This window comes from Oncorhynchus tshawytscha, linkage group LG01 (assembly GCF_018296145.1).
Source record: "Oncorhynchus tshawytscha isolate Ot180627B linkage group LG01, Otsh_v2.0, whole genome shotgun sequence".
NCBI lineage: Eukaryota > Metazoa > Chordata > Actinopteri > Salmoniformes > Salmonidae > Oncorhynchus > Oncorhynchus tshawytscha.
Genome location: NC_056429.1, coordinates 55862629 through 55880410, shown reverse-complemented (window position 1 = coordinate 55880410; position 17782 = coordinate 55862629). Strand labels below are relative to the sequence as shown.

General features: G+C 40.6%; 1 protein-coding gene and 1 long non-coding RNA gene across 2 annotated transcripts; one reads left to right on the top strand and one right to left on the bottom strand.

Moving 5' to 3' along the window:
- The first annotated feature begins 68 nt into the window (after window positions 1-68).
- LOC121846681 lies at window positions 69-2117 on the top strand. Its single transcript, XR_006083619.1, has 3 exons — window positions 69-1368; window positions 1496-1569; window positions 1871-2117. It is a non-coding gene; the product is annotated as an uncharacterized LOC121846681 (long non-coding RNA).
- A 28-nt stretch (window positions 2118-2145) lies between these two features.
- On the bottom strand, window positions 2146-13511 carry entpd6 (ectonucleoside triphosphate diphosphohydrolase 6). Its single transcript, XM_024425522.2, has 14 exons — window positions 13318-13511; window positions 12595-12922; window positions 11741-11817; window positions 11467-11610; window positions 9057-9132; window positions 7279-7314; window positions 6688-6776; window positions 6010-6089; window positions 4174-4238; window positions 3544-3648; window positions 3249-3389; window positions 3078-3134; window positions 2741-2853; window positions 2146-2605 (listed from the first exon to the last, which is right to left on the bottom strand). Exons 2-14 carry the CDS (start codon window positions 12860-12862, stop codon window positions 2522-2524), a joined length of 1335 nt encoding a protein of 444 aa, XP_024281290.1. The 5' UTR covers window positions 12863-12922; window positions 13318-13511; the 3' UTR covers window positions 2146-2521.
- Window positions 13512-17782: the final 4271 nt, after the last annotated feature.

Below are 17782 nucleotides of genomic sequence, written 5' to 3'. Positions count from 1 at the left end.
GATATAAACACATTTGTGCACAACATTTTAGAGAAATAAGCTTCTTTGTGTATGGAATATTTCAGGGATCTTTTATTTTAGCTCATGAAACATGGGACCAACAACTTTACATGTTGCATTTATATTTCTGTTCTGTGTATGCTGGAAAACATTTCAATAACTTTTCAGGGCCCTCAATTCTGCTTTCCAGCTCTTTCCTTGTAACTTCATTCTTTATGGTGGGACGTTTGCCCAGGTTGAAGTTGAGGATCGACGGCACCTCACAGACCACTAAAAGGACAAGTCAATTAAGAACAAATTCTTATTTACAATGACGTCCTAGAAACAGTGGGTTAAGTGCCTTGTTCAGAACGACACATTTTTACCTTGTCAGCTGGCAAGCTTTTGGTTACTGGCCCAATGCTCCAACACCTAGGCTATCATCCTCCAACAGTAACTAAACTTTGCAGCTTACCACATACTACCTGTGGTCTGAAAGAAGCATTTTGAAGCTGAGCTCTGTTTATCACCAGGGGAATGGAGCCAGCGGACATTTTGGACCCTTTTGTCCAGGCCACCGCCCTTATTCAGGGGGAGAAAGTGGTGGCTCAGTGCTGCCCTTCCTTGTGTACTGTCACTCTACCATCTGCAAAGTATACTGAGCACAAGTCGTCACCTAGTCAGTCTAGTAAAAGCACTGCAGCAGTCACTCAAACGCCGATTCCAGGGGTTGTTTGTGAATGTCAGAATGGAGCACTTGGATGAACAGGCAACAAAACTTCCATTTGGTGACCATGTATACATAATGGCTGCACTGCTGGACCTTTCAATTCCGCCTGTACTGGCTTGATCATGATGCCTTCCTCATACCATATGAAGATCAAGCTGAATTGAAGGAGTGTGATTGGTAGGGACAATGCATCACCGTTACAGAGAGCAGTAGCCAAAGAACAGCCACCACCACCTGCCAAAAAGGAAGTCTTCAAATAATTTACACGGTTTATAGACCTAACCAACAGCAGGCAGAAAGCCATTGCCAAAAGGGACTTGAAACTTGACTTAGACTTGGCCCTAAAAGACTTGACTTGGACTCTACCTCAAAGACTTGTGAACATCTCTGCTAGTTATTTCAACATGTTTAGACCTACTGGAATATTAAGTGCAAGATTTAGGCCTATGGCTCATAGACACAACTAGATCTGTTATTAGGGTGAGTGAGGGTAGTTGTTTGACTACTAGTCTATCATTGCACAGCTGTCTCTTGTAGAAATGTTGACCGCTTCTCAGGGGACTTTGTTGCCGAACCGATGAGTGATAAACTGCACTGACTCACTGTCGGGAATTGGAGAAGTCTTCTGAAAGATACTGGAGGAGCAAGGTTTTGACAAAGTGAGTAAATTTGTTCCTTTTTACTAGCATACTGTGGATGACCCAGCACTTCACATTCCATACATTCAAGACTATATGGCTACATTTGCCAAATTAATTCAATTAAATTTTCATTTTGTTTTTTCAGAAATGGGCAGCTCTCTGAAGTTCGCATTGAGTTTGCCTTGGCAAATGGGGACTTTTAGGCCCCATTGTAAAAGGGTAAGTGTTTTCAGTTTATGGATTTTTGGGTGTCTCAATCCTGATCCTACATGCACATGTTTGTTCTATCCCTGTAGCATCAACACACCTGATTCAACTAATCAAGCCCCAATTCGCTAATCAGGTGTTAGTGCTGGGCAAGAACAAAAAGAAGAGCACCACTGAGTTCCCAGGACCAGGATTGTTTTGATCTTCCACCATGGACAGTAGCCCCACATCGCTGACCTGCAGTCAGAACAGGCCCACTGCAACAAAGTAATATTTCCTCATTTAGGATAACTGCTGCATCTCTTATTTTTAGGCCTTTGTGGTCCTGGGTCAGTTCCTGCTGCTGCGGAAGGACGGGGAGCTGTTCGCGGAGTGGTTGAAGGTCACTAGCGGAGCCAACACCAGGAATGCTGCATCCTGCTCCCAGTGCCTGAACGAGTGGTGTGATGTATTCCTATGAGACTGGGGATATGCTGCTCCCCAATGTCATGTTGAAGATCAATTCTGTTTTATAGTGAAAATATGTCAGTGGTATAGGCTATGGCTTGTCTGAGCAGAATATGCTAATAAAGGTGTTGAATCTGTAAATTGTTTCAATTTGTTTTATCATTCAAAATACATATGCCTTCAATATTTTTGTTCATGATTCTGAACTGTATACAATTGTACAGACATTAACATTTTAGCAACTTTATATTTAAAAATACCAAATATGTAATAGGTCATGCTCCTTCAATACACCATGTGCTTGATTACTAAACAACTAACATTCCTTTATAAGTACAAAACAATCACACCTGCCAAAAGATAAGTCAAACATCCAAAGGCGACTGGTAATATAAACTCACATTTTGATAAAACTTAACAGGTACAATCACCGGGGGGCATTTTCCCAGACCATACTTTGCAGCACAGAATCACTGGCACATCATGGCAGTGACAAGTGAGAGGAGAGACTGGCAGCTCACTGAATGCGGAGGGACTCGATGTAGTGGAAAGTAGCCCCCAGAGCCCAACTAGTCTCCACTTCGTCAATCTTCCTCGCCAGCTGAAAACACACACCAATCACAGTTCTCTTTGGCCGTCCGATGCAGACCCATGGAAATGCACAGCCTCAGTGCGACACCATCACAGTTGATTTCGAATGAATGATAAATGGCTTTTATTTGCATTTGGTTCTTACCTTAAATACTTTATCTTTGGGGAAACCAAGCTCTTGCAGCATCCCAGAGATGTAGGTTAGATCCAGACAAAGGAAAGGATTCTCTCCTGAAGTAACCGCCATTCCGTTGCACACTGCGAGAAAGCAAGACATGCTTGTAAATTAGCATACTATATGCTGATTTCTTGCAAGTATTCACTAAATTCCAATAGAACTTGGATTACTTATTTATTAAAAATGTGTGAATGCTCAAACGTTGATGAATAAGGGATAAGTCATGTTTCTACTCAAAATTCAGTTTGGTAGCAGTGAACCACATAACAGTACACAAAACTGCCGCATGAGGGCGCTGTCTTACCTCTCTTGGCAGCATCAATGTAGTCGCTGACTTTTATAGTCCCTCCTGTTTTCTCATCTGAGTTAGTGGGGTGATTAGAATAGAACTACATTCAGTTACTAAATTAAGATCTCAATTATAGAAAACTGGGCAGCATATTCATTTGTGGAAAAAGGCAGGTAGGGTTCCTACCAATAGCACCCAGATCCACAGCTCTGTCATAGTAGTAGGAAAAGGCATAGAATTCCATATCTTTGGCTTCCCCTGCCTTCTTCACCTTTCTATACAGCATCTTCTCCACTTTCCTAAGGCATGACTCATAAATGGGCTCTCCTGAAACAGAATCAAAACTGTTTATACACACCAAAATGGGTCAGATCAGTCACGATCTGACAGGCAATTAATTGTTCATTAACTGGCGTAACAATTGGTACTTAGAGTTAGTAATATTCATTTTAAGTTAGTTATTAATCTCTTTTTACCGTACCTGCCTTCTGGCCCTTCACAGTATACAGAACTTCTGCATGTTCCCATTGGCCAGAGTATTCAGGGGCCAAGCAGGGGCTTACTAGCTCTGTGCTGCTGCCCTCTACTGTTGAACAGAGAGAATGCACATTGAATTTTGACCTGACCAGCATAAGTCATGAGAAGGCTACATTTTACAAAAATAAACATCGAACTAACGTGGTGTTGTCGTTCGGCCAACAATTTCCACAATAAGTATAAAGCCGTAAGGGGACACAGCATCTGAAATCGCTGTGCTCCAACAGGTTTTATGACTATTGGCCGACATCTGGTGGCACACTAAAGCAACCCTATAACCAAAAATAAATTGAGGGAACATTGAGACTAAATAGATTATACAACAAACAAATGTATCAAAGAAATCTGATTAAAATTCAAGTGTATAAAATGAAAATCCCCATGGAGAACTGCATCCGGGGCATTCGACTGCTGGCAGTTCTTAAAGCCAGGCATCAACTACATCACAGCAACAGCTGGCATGCAAGGAATTCATCTTGGTCCATGTTATTAAAAGATTAGATAATGGCTTATTTATCGGGACGGGGAGGGTCTTTAAAAGTCAACGATGAAAGCAAACTGAAAAACCACATACAAGGCTGTCCCTCGATTCCTCCCAAGATAGCTAGTCTTGCCGACATCAAGCCTAGACCAAGGTAGCTGTGAAAAAAAAGAAAGCAGAATCAGTCTGTGATACACAGAAATAAGAGAGTGAGAGAGGTGTCAGAGTGTGTGTAGTCATACAGTTTGTGCAACATGCCAAAAAACGTAGCAGGGTCATACACTAACCCGAGGACAGAAAGAATACCCGTGTTTCACTCTCTGAACAACAGCACAGAGGGGGCTGCATTTCAGGAAAGCAGGTAGAGCCCTCCACAGTGCCAAATACTAAACTACAGTATGTACCATAAGTATTTACCCCATTGGAGTTTTTCACATTTTGTTGTTGGGATTGAAACAGATTTCATTGTGATTGTTTTGTGATTGATCTACACAACTCTATGACTGTCAAAGTAAGAAAAAAAAAAATTCTACAAATGAATAAAAATAGTCGTCGTGTAAGTATTCACCCCTTTGTTTAGACAAGTCTAAATGAGTTAAGGAGTAAAATATGGTATAAAAAAAAACAAGTTACATGGACTCACTCTGAAATAATATGAGTTGACATAACTTTATGACTACACCTTCCTTCGTCTCTCATACATATAAACACCTGTAACATCCCACGGTCAAGTATTGAAATTCAACTACAGATTCAACTACAAAGACCATGGAGCTTTTCAAAAGCCTTAAAGAAGGGCAGTGATTGGTAGATGGGTAAAAATAACACATCAGACATCGAATATCTCTTGAAGCACGGTCAAGTTAATTACGCTGTGGATGTTGTAATAAACCAACCCGACATCAAAGACAGTCGTCCTTCTGAACTGCAGGACAGAAAGGACACTGCTCAGGGATGTCACCATGAGGTCATTGGTGATTTTAAAACAGCTACGGAGTTCAATGGCTGTGATGGGAGAAAACTGAGGATGGATCAACATTGTAGAGAGACTCCACAATAATGACTTAAATGAGGGTAAAAAGAACACAAATATTCCAAAACATGCATATGTATGCAACAAGGCACTTCAAGTAATACTGAAGATAAAAGAACATCCAACAACACGTCACTGTCTCCTTTTCAAGCATGGTGGTGGCTACATTATATGGGTGTGCTTGATAACGGCAAAGAGTTCTTCAGGATAAAAATAAACGGGACAGAGCTAAGCACAGGCAAAGTCCTAGAAAACCTGCTTTACACCAGACACAGGGAGAGGAATTCACCTTTCAGCAGGACAATAACGGCAAGTCACAGTTTTGACTTAAATCCATTTGAAAATCTATGACAAATTGCTGTCAAGCCATGATCCCAAACACACAAAAAAATATGAAAGAAATCCAAGGAGGGTTAATACTTATGATACCCACTGTAAATGTCCCACTGTAAATGTCCTACCAAAGCTGCTTTAGCACTTAGCCTTCGTATAAGATATTATTAAGCCAAAGAGTGTACTTCAGAGCATATATATATATATATATATATACACACACACATACATACATACATACATACAGCCATATACATTTACACACACACATACACACATACACATATATATATATATATATATACACACATATATATATATATATATACACACACACACACACACACACACATATATATATATACACACATACATACACACAGATTTCCTCTTAAAACTCTATGCAAACAAAAAATAAAATGGTAGGAATCATTTCAATAAAAATATATATTGACAGCTGCAATAATATAGCCGTTTGCACCACACCGTAGGTTTAACATAAAGAAGGAGGAGGGCTTTCCAAAAAGCCCAATTATCTGTCGAAACATAGTGCACGATAGTACCTGTGTGAGTAGAGTGTGTGGGTGCTGTTGAACATCTGAAATGATGTAATGTAGTTGATGGGTGAGGTCTGGATGGTTTTCTGGAGAGAAAGAGAAGATCCAACACATAAAACTGTGTGGCTTTATACATTTGCAAAAACAAAACATTTCTAGATTTAAAAACATCAGAATGGTACATGCTTTCTTATATGAACCCCAATTCCTGGGTGACCAGCTAGAGCTTATACAACAAACATCACACTGTGCTGTTTGACATCAAACAGACAAGGAGGATCTACTCAATAAGAAGAGAGAGAAAAAAAAACCCTGCTGCAATCTGCAAAACCAATTTCACCCCTACGGCGTGAACGGCTTGCCGGGAGAGTTTAAACTCTTTGAAAAGCAGTGTAATGACATGGTAAATTGGTCCTCAATCCCTCGCGTACAAGGCCTGACCTAGTTAAGGAACAAGAAATCCCCCTCCAACCTAATGTCCAACAACATTTATTTACCAGCCCTTTCGGATTAGCGTGGCATTTGCTGATTAAGCACTAAGATGAGAGGACATCCCGGTAGTTTGTGTTGCTTTAGAGAAGAGATCTGGCTTCATTATCTACTGTGTGTGTGTGTGTGTGTGTGTGTGTGTGTGTGTACGGGCATGCACATCCCCTATCAAACACAGTAGTCGCCTTATTGTACCTCATCCTGGGGGGAGAAGGTGATCTGGGTGGACCCCCCTCCCAGATCCAGCATCCCCACAGTGGGTGTGTCAGAGCCGTGGAGACCTCCTGCAGAGAGAGCGAGAGGAGGAGAGAGAGAAGGGGAGAAAGAGCAGGGGGAGGGTGTGCCAGTGTGGTCACCAAGGAGGAACTGGGGATGCAGCGCTAGGCTAATCCAATAACAGGTAATCAACATTTCTTGTCCAGATTAATCTATTTAGCTGGTGTTCTGTTTATGTACCAGAATAAAGCCTGTTCTGCACATTGAGCTTGGGGCCAGGGCCCCTGAGGGTGGTGGGGTCAGTACAGGACGCCTTTGCCTTTAGTTCACCGAATCGTTCCAAACTAAAACATATCGCTCCAGTATCGTATCCCATGTATCTAGATACGTATCAAATCGTCTTGAAAGGGAAAGATTCATATCCCTAGTAGATGGTCACATTCCCACTGGAATATATTTTCTCTTACATCTAGTACACCTTTAATATTGGAGTTTACTCCATATCGATCCTTACCAATGCTATCTATGCCATTAGCAACTGACAGTAAACAAAGTTTGAAAGCATCTCACCTATGAGGAAGTTGACAGTGATCCAAGCAGAGATCCCTGTGAGGGGGAGAAGAAGAAAAAAAGAGATGGTGATTACCTCATCCCTCTTACATAGTTTGTACTGAAATCCTTTAAACAAAAAAAATATATAGAAATGTCTAACCTTTAACAGTTAGTCATGCAACAGTGCTTAGGGGTCAACTATTTAGGTCAAATGAGGAGATTATGCTATATACATTATGTTTGCACTCAGTGAGTAGCACTCCATTGTGTGTATTAGTGCCTTTAACAACCCTTTCCTAGTTTATGGACTCAGAACTATATCATAGGAGCTTTAGGATAAAACTCTTACAGTAAGATGTCAAGAAGCAACTGACATTTGCAAACAAACAACTTTAAAAAGAGTGCTGCGCTAGTAGTCATTATGACCAAAACACTGTCGCTTAGATACCATACACTTTGCCCACTTTATCCCTCCGTCCTCCCTCAAATACCACTTATATTTTTTTATAAGTCTGTTCGATTCAGAGAAGCATGTGTAATCTCCACTAGGATTAGCATCTGGGGCAAGACCGGCAAAAATCGAACTGATAATAAGGCAGTGAAATCCGGTTATGGATCGAGCGGGAGTTTAGCATTACAGCTCAGCAATGACGCCAGAGGAATTTGTCCATTAGGCACAAAAACGTGAACTTCAAAATTAATTCAGTAATCATAAAAGGTATTTTCCAAGGGTCAGGTCACCTCCACTGTAACAAGCTGATAGACTTGGGGAAGACGACAACATTTTCAGCCTCAGAAATCAAATGGAGGATATTCGGTTTGCAGAGATTACACTAAACATTATCCTACATGCCCATAATTGCTTGTATAAACTACTTTAAAAAGGATTGGATTTAAAATATTTTATGTACTGCTTTTGTGCCTATATCAAACATGGCTTTCAACACAAAACACCAATGTATATCTTATTTCAATATAACAATCCTATTAAAGCGTTAATGCCCACAATAATTGCAGATAATTGAATGGTCAATACCAGGCCAAAGGACCAGAACCTAGTAACCACAGAAACATAGCCAGTCACCAAACAGCTTGATGTTGCTCAAACAAGCCAGTAATGGACCAGAGTGGGCCTCTACCATCTAGGCCGCTCCACTGGACACAGAGGGCTCCAGTCCAGTACCAACTCCATTATTTACAAATTGTATTAATTCTGCACTCCTATCAAAAGTTTTGCTGTTATTAGTCATGGAGGTTAAAGCGGATATTGACACATTTAACTAGCTTTTTTTCCCATAATCCGCTAAATGCCTCTGTATGCATTGGGTAATTCAGGGCAGGGTCAAACTGAGTGACCTCTCTCAGAGTCAATGCAACACTGTGCAGAAACATCCTAATCAGTGATCCCAAGGATCCAGTCCTGTGATAACTCCAATTCATCATGCAAGACGAAAGAACATCTAGAAATGGTTATGAATTAGAAGAACTATCAAATAAGAAAATAATGTTCTACATCAAAAAGTCATACTGTTGTTACAGGATGTACACAGAATTTAAAAAAAGGAAATGTCCATAAATTGGCAAGGCCATGGAAATATTGCTTCACTAAGACCCAAACGGGTACAGTGTAAAAACATTGAATTCTAATTGGATTAAGGGGGAATCTTGCATCTATAACAAAAAATAAAGGTTTTATTGTATACAAAAATGTGAGTCCCACAGTACATGACACTAGAAACACCTGCAAGGGAATGACGTGTTTTGTGAAACTACAAGTGGGTGAGGGCCAGACATACCTTCGTCAGTGCCATCCATTATGGACACACTGTCCACTCTGGACAAGAATGGAGACTCCCCAAACACCTCCCTCACCTAGATAGAAAGCTTAAGGTCAGTTCTTCCTCAACCATGTTTGGAAGCTGTTTTCCACATACAGTTGAAGTTGGAAGTTTACATCCACTTTGGTTGGAGACATTCAAACTCATTTTTCAACCACTCCACAAATCTCTTGTTAACAAACTATGGTTTTGGTAAGTCGGTTAGGAAATCTACTTTGTGCATGACACAAGTCATTTTTCCAACAATTGTTTAGACAGATTATTTCACTTATAATTCCAGTGGGTAGGAAGTTTACATACACTAAGTTGACTGTGCCTTTAAACAGCTTGGAAAAGTCCAGAAATTGATGTCATGGCTTTAGAAGCTTCTGATAGGCTAATTGACATAATTTGAGTCAATTGGAGGTGTATTTGTGGATGTAGTTCAAGGCCTACCTTCAAACTCAGTGCCTCTTTGCTTGACATCATGAGAAATCAGCCAAGACCTCAGAAAAAAAGTGTAGACCTCCACAAGTCTGGTTCATCCTTGGGAGCAATTTCGAAATGCCTGAAAGTACCACGTTCATCTGTACGAACAATAGTACACAAGTATAAACACCATGGGACCACGCAGCTGTCATATCACCCAGGAAGGAGACGCGTTCTGTCTCCTAGAGATGAACGTATTTTGGTGCGAAAAGTGCAAATCAATCCCAGAACAACAACGGACCTTGTGAAGATGCTGGAGGAAACAGGTGCAAAAGTATCTATAGCCACAGTAAAACGAGTCCGATATCGACATCACCTGAAAGGCCCCTCAGCCAGGAAGAAGCCACTGCTCCAAAACCGGCATAAAAAAGCCAGACTACGGTTTGCAACTGCACATGGGGACAAAGATCGTACTTTTTGGAGAAATGTCCTCTGGTCTGATGAAACAAAAATAGAACTGTTTGGCCATAATGACTATCATTATGTTTGGAGGAAAAAGGGGAGGTTTGCAGCCGAAGAACACCATCCCAACCGTGAAGCACGGGGTGGCAGCATCATGTTGTGGGGGTGCTTTGCTGCAGGATGGACTGGTGCACTTCACAAAATAGATGGCTTCATGAGGAAGGAATATTTATCTGGATATATTGAAGCAGCATCTCAAGACATGAATTTAAAGCTTGGTGGCAATTGGGTCTTCCAAATGGACAATGACCCCAAGCATTCTTCCAAAGTTGTGGCAAATTGGCTTAAGGACAACAAAGTCAAGGTATTGGAGTGGCCATTACAAAGCCCTGACCTCAATCCTGTAGAAAATTTGTGGGCAGAACTGAAAAAGCTTGTGCGAGCATGGAGGCCTACAAACCTGACTCGGTTACACCAGCTCTGTCAGAAGGAATGGGCCAAAATTCACCCAACTTATTGTGGGAAGCTTGTGGAAGGCTACCCAAAACGTTTGACCCAAGTTAAACCATTTAAAGGCAATGTTACCAAATACAAATTGAGTGATGAAATAAATAAAAGCTAAAATAAATCATTCTCTCAACTATTATTCTGACATTTCACATTCCTAAAATTAAGTGGTGATCCTAACTGACCTAAGACTGGTCATTTTTACTAGGATTAAAATGTCAGAAATTGTAAAAAACTGAGTTTAAATGTATTTCGCTAAGGTGTATGTAAACTTCCAACTGTACATGACAATTCTTTCTATAAGGTATTATCTACATGAAATCAACTTTGCAATATATAAATACTACTATTCACGAGCTGTATAGATAGCACATTTATGCATCTTTAGGACAAGGATGACGTGCATTCAATTCACACCCCTCATTGTTGTAAAAAGGAGTTGGGTGTGTTAACACTTGGCCACGTAATAGTTCAACTACAAACTAAACAGGTTTAGGGTGTGTATTCCTTAGGTGAAGCTGTCATAGGCTTTTAAATGGAGAGAGAGAAAAAAAAAGGTGCAGAGGAGGATTGGTGAAAGGCGTGGAGGACCTGGAACACTGACAGGTGATCAAACAAAGAGGTCACTTATGCAATTCATTCATGTCATTAATTGCTTTCAGCTGATGGTATTACTGTACCAGGAGGACCACCAACAGCATGGGGTAAATTTAGACAAGTTATGCAATTACATAGCTAACCCTAACCCTAACCCTAGCTCATTTGTAAGTGGGCAACTCATTATTTGACCGCTGCCAACCTACATGCTTTTCCCAGCACAACTCTTGTATTTTTCCAATGTAAAATCTGAAATCGGGGTGAAATGTAACAAAACAGCTAACGGAAATGCTAACTCCACAAGATGAGAGAGTGGGAACTGTGCAGTGTTTGTGGTATGGCAATCTATCTACGCAGTGAGTCCACAGACATTGGCCAGTGGTGAAAGGCTCACCCTGTCCAGTAGGTGTGTGGCCTTCTCCCCAGGCAAAAGACGGAGGCCTGCAGTGGCCTTGAGGACCAGAGGAGTGCTGCTCCATACGGAGGAGGGAATGCTGCCTTGGGCCACAGCCAACAGCTCCAGGATCCCTTCTTTACACTAAGAAACAAACCACAGTGGAACCAAGATATTAGATTTCTAAAGATAACGTCAGTGCAATAACAAGAGATGGTCTACATTTAGGAGTATCTTGACTGTTCTTTTCAAATAGATATATGAAGTTGGTAACCTTTTCTGGGTCATCGGCATATGCAGATAGACCTGGTTTTATTGCTCTGAATGTTTCATGTGCCAATTTAGGAGCCTCTGTAGAAAAAGACAGAACAAATAACATGAAGCCCATTGCAGTGAAATACAGTTGACATTTAATTCATAATTGAAAGAATTGTAGGGTGCTAATGTAGATTTGAGTAATGCTAATAGTTACCACCAAAGCAGAAAACCCATGGCAAGCGGTGTGATATTATAAAGTAGCCTATATAACACTGCCATAAAAATATACATGTTCTATCTTCTCAGAATTTCTACATTGCTTCTGTGAACCTCTACTTGACATGTTGCGTGTTTGTGAAAAACAACGAGGGCTATATCAACATAAATAGCAGGTGCTTGGTAGCCATCAGAATATAACAATCATTGGTTTAATAATAAAGCCAAAACAGCACTTAAATTATTTAGCTTAATGTTGAAATAATGCGGTAACTAAGCCATTTGGCGATGCTTTACAGTAACTTTTTGGGGGGATTCCTGGTATGGGGTAGCGTAAGCCTAATATGAGGCACATAATACAAATTAAGCCTGAAAGCCTTACATGTCTCACATGGATTCAAATCTGTAATTAATACTTTTGCTGCCGCACATAGATTACAAATTCTAAAAGCAATGCAGAGAGCTACATTTAATTGATCCATTTTGGTCAACTACATATGCAGATGCTATTCCTAATACTATTCACCAAAACAAGTCCATTAATGGATGGAAGAGAGACAACGTTTTAATTTTGGGTTCAGAGGTATGGAGGTAACATTTCTACCTCTCCCAGTGTAATATATTTGTTTTCAACAATGCACACATGTACTGTACCGTTGTCCTCCAGTTGAAACTTGAAGACATGGATCCTAGTCCCTGTGCTCCCAGCATCAAACATTACGCCATACTGGAAACGTCCGCTGACCACTTCTGAGGATGTTGGTCTGTTGGGACTGCCCGACAAGCCCAATCTGTGTGGGAAGTGAGGTGGTATTTTGGAGATGGCTGGCCTTACACCATCATAGTGGCGCTTAACAAACATCAGGTAAGCTGCCAGGCAGCCCAAGAAGACAAAAACACTGGCCAATTTTGGTAATCTCATGGTGACTGGTGTGTGTAAGGCACATTCTGCAGTTCCATACAGAACTGAAGGCCGTTCGTCCTAAAAATGAAACACATACAGCAGTTAGCGATCTGATAGAGGGCTGTTAGAAAGGTGACATCACGGGGGTCACCAAAGTTTACCAAGCTACTTGTATAGATCATTTCAAGCTTTTCAACACCAGCGCCACTAGCTATAAAACACCGTTTTAGAACTAGCTAAATAAGCTAGCTAATTGCTTTAGTCACTAACTAACGTACACTACTAGGTACTGTAATGTTCTCCCTTTTGAATTGCTAGCATGAAATCTTATGTAGGATAGTGTAAATACTGGCAGGCTAGATGTCACTGTATTGTAGTACAGTAAGAGACAAACAACATCTACTAACGTTAGCTAGTGTCGCAAATAGCTAACTGGCTTTGTTCCTGGCTTGCTTATATTGAAGACAACTTACGAGAGCAAATCCTATGCGTGTAGCATAAATAGCTAGCTAGCTAGCTACTTATTCTGATTCCATTCGCATTTTCGGTGTTCCTATCTGGGACGATAGTTTGAAAACTCATGTCAAATAATTAATTAGCTTGGTGTGCGGACCTCTATCCAATCCAAGTCTCTGTTTGATTACATCAGTGTGTGTTTTAGTGATGACGTGTGAAGAAAATGCCGCGTTCACAAACTAGTCGGAATTAGAAAACTAAAAAATGTCCGACTTGCTGACTGGTTGAACGCGGTACGTGTATAACTGCATCCATTTTAACAAGTCCGACATTTTCGAGTTTCCTTGTTCCGACTAGCAGATTAACCCGGCAAAATACCAAATAGCTTCTATATAGGCTCAAAAGTGGTTTGTACATTATCTGGCAAATTAAAAGTGGCAAGATTATTTCCAGTAATGTGACCATAATTCTGACAATTATTTAGTCCAGATTTTGTTAAACTACCTACCTACCTACCTAGTGAAGCCACACAACTTCAGAAGTAGGCAAATTTATTATCGAAAGTAAATCATTTGTCTGTGAGAAAACAAAAACAACTCTTATCCATTGTTAGAATCGATTAAACAGTATGACAAACAATAATCAGACAAATATATCCTATGACTGCACAACATTGCAGAACGTACCCCCCAACACAACCACACACACTCATGCATATAAGTATGCTGAACAAAAATATAAATGCAACAATTTTGAAGATATTGCTGATGTAACAGTATAGACTTTACGCCTGTCCCCTCGCCGCGAACCAGGGACGCTCTGCACACGTCAACAGTCACCCTCGAAGAATCGTTACCCATCGCTCCACAAAAGCTGCCGGGCACCACTACTTTAAGGTCTCAGAGCAAGTGACGTCACTAGCGCGCACCACCGCTAACTAGCTAGCCATTTCACATCTGCTACACTCACCCCCCTTTTTACCTCCTCCTCTTTCCACAGCAACCAGTGATCCGGGTCAACAGCATCAATGTAACAGTATAGACTTTGCGTCCGTCTCCTCGCCCTGACCTGGGTGCGAACCAGCGACGCTCTGCATATGTCAACAGTCACCCATCGCTCCACAAAAGCTGCCGGGAACCACTACTTCAAGGTCTCAGAGCAAGTGATGTCACTAGCACGCACCACCGCTAACTAGCTAGCCATTTCACATCTGCTACACTCAACCCCCTTTTTACCTCCTCCTCTTTCCACAGCAACCAGTGATCCGGGTCAACAGCATCAATGTAACAGTATAGACTTTGCGTCCGTCTCCTCGCCCTGACCTGGGTGCGAACCAGGGACGCTCTGCACACGTCAACAGTCACCCTCGAAGCATCGTTACCCATCGCTCCACAAAAGCCGCGGCCCTTGCAGAGGGAACCACTACTTCAAGGTCTCAGAGCAAGTGACGCCACTAGCGCGCACCACCGCTAACTAGCTAGCCATTTCACATCGGCTACACTGAGTTACAGTTTATAAAAGTAAATCAGTCAATTGAGATAAATTCATTAGGCCCTAATCTATGGATTTCACATGACTGGGCAGAGGCACTGCCATGGGTGGGCCTGGGAGGGCATAGGCCCACCTACTTGGGAGCCAGGCCCTCCCAATCAGAATTAGTTTTTTGACCACAAAAGGGCTTTTTTACAGACACAAATATTCCTCGGTTTCATCAGCTGTCCGGGTGGCTGGTCTCAGAAGATCCCACAGGTGAAGACGTGATCTGCGGTTGTGTTGTGTGACAAAACTGCATATTTTGGAGTGGCCTTTTATTGTACCCAGCACAAGGTGCACCTGTGAAATGATCATGCTTTTAAATCAGCTTCTTGATATGCCACACCTGTCAGGTGTAGCCTAGTGGTTAGAGCGTTGGAATAGTAAACGCAAGGTTGCAAGTTCAAATCCCTGAGCTGACAAGGTACAAATCTATCATTCTGCCCCTGAACAGGCAGTTAACTCACTGTTCCTAGGCTGTCATTGAAAATAAGAATTTGTTCTTAACTGACTTGCCTAGTTAAATAAAGGTAAAATAAAAAGGTGGATGGATTATCTTGACTAAGGCTCAAATGCTCACTAACAGGGATGTAAACAAATTTATGCACAACATTTGATAGAAAAGGTTTTTGTTGAGTATGGAACATTTCTGGGATCTTTTATTTCAGCTCATGAAACATAGGACCAACACTTTACATGTAGCATTTATATTTTTGTTCACTGTAAATAAATGACTGGCATTGAGGGGCTTTGGGAATTTGAAGGGAGGTTGGTGATGGTTTTGTAGATATTCAATTAGAGTCACAGAATTCAAAGAAGAATCTCTGCAGATGTAGAGGACTCCGTGAAAATACCATATGCTCAGTAGTGTGTGTGGGGGGGGTTTGTTTAACTCAATTTGTCATAACTATTCAAAGGATATATAATTGGAGCATAAAATAACAAATCTACAATTCAGTGTGCTGCATGGAGTCAGGATTTATGCCAATCGACACTCAATTTTTTTATGAGAAAAGAACTGTAAAAAAATATATTTTAAAAAAGGACCAGTGTTGTCTCTCTCTCTCTCTCTCTCTCTCTCTCTCTCTCTCTCTCTCTCTCTCTCTCTCTCTCTCTCTCTCTCTCTCTCTCTCTCTCTCTCTCTGCAGTCTAAAGCCTTTACACTCTTCATGAGATAGAGAAATAGTACAGTTTCATCACTCTGTGGTCCATATATGTAATTTAATATTTAAGCCCCTAACAGCTTTTTATCAGTTAATGGGTCAGACAACATGCTTGATGGTTCTGTAATCTTTCTCCTCCATGAGCAAACATTTTAATAATAATGATAATAATAACAAAAGCACGTTGAGTGGATCCTAATCGGCACAGAGATTTACATACAAATGATATTTAGAACAATTACTTCAGATCATTAAGGGGCACTTTCAATGGAATGATGACTAATCCAACTAAGTTGTTAAGCGAGGCAGAAATGTCTGCGTGGGGAGGAAAGAGCCCCTCTGACCTGCTTCGGCTCCCATCATGCCTATGATCATGGATTCTCAAGGAATGTCTTTGCCGCCTTAGTTCTATCTAGTCACTTTTAACCACACGGTAAGTGGTAACCACTACTAGTACTACTACTTCTACTATTACTACTACTAAATTGCTTATAAGCTATTGTGAACACGAGTAGCAGTAAGAATATAACTACATAATATTGGTAGTGTTTTCTCAATGTTCTAAACAGTAAACTACTAATAGTAGTAGTAGTAGTAGTAGTAGAATAGATAGATAGTAGTAAAAGTAGTGGTAGTAGTAGAGTGCAAACCATGTGTATATTCCTATATTTTAATGAGGGTTCACTTAGGTGAGTCTGTAGATGGTTGAATTCTAATAATGTCATAAAGCACTTTTTCCTTTCAAATTCCAAATATAGAAATCGACAAATCAACTCAACACAGAGGATGATTGAGATAAATATTGTCCAAATATCTTAATGCACGGACTATGCTTCCCTTCATTGTGGATAGAAATGGGTTAGGACTTTTCAAAATGTCCCTCTTTTCATAACTAGCATCATAGTCTCTTCTATCAGACTCTTGAGCCACAGTAAATAAAGACAGCAGGTTGACACAGCTTTGTGGGATTACTGTTAAAACTAGGATGACTCAATAACATATATTTTACCATTTCTGTTTCCCTAATGGCTTGTTTTCTATGCACACAGTTACGCTAAAGGAGTGGAACTTACTTTCCACGGAGTTGCATTATTTTCCAGAGAACACATAGACCCCCTTGTTGATTATAACCCTTATATACCATGGCTATAATTTGCCGCTAGAAATGTGTTCATTTGCATGTAGAAATGTGTTCAACATCCACTGAAAAGTATCTGGCAATTTTACTAGATAGCTACATTAGTTGCCTTGGTAACCAAACAAACAGACTTGCTAGTTTAGCTAACCAAACCATTAGTCCTAGCTTGCTATTATGAACATCGAATTCAGTAATGTTAATAATGTTTTCAAGTCGACTTTTGCTTTCAAAAGCAGCTCAAAAATAGAACATGTGAGAATGAACTAAAGCCTTTGAATTTTTTGTTGCGTTACGCCTAAAAACAGCCCTTAGGCTTTGGCCTTATTGCTATTATAAACAGGTTACCACATAAATAGAGAGGTAAAAATAAATGTTTTGTCATATCCGTGGTATATGGTCTGATATACCATGACTGTCAGGCAATCAGTATTCAGGGCTCAAACTACCCAGTTTATGAAGGGAAATAATCAAATCAAATCAAATCAAATTTTATTTGTCACATACACATGGTTAGCAGATGTTAATGCGAGTGTAGCGAAATGCTTGTGCTTCTAGTTCCGACAATGCAGTAATAACGAGCAAGTAATCTAACTAACAATTCAAAAAAAACTACTGTCATACACAGTGTAAGGGGATAAAGAATATGTA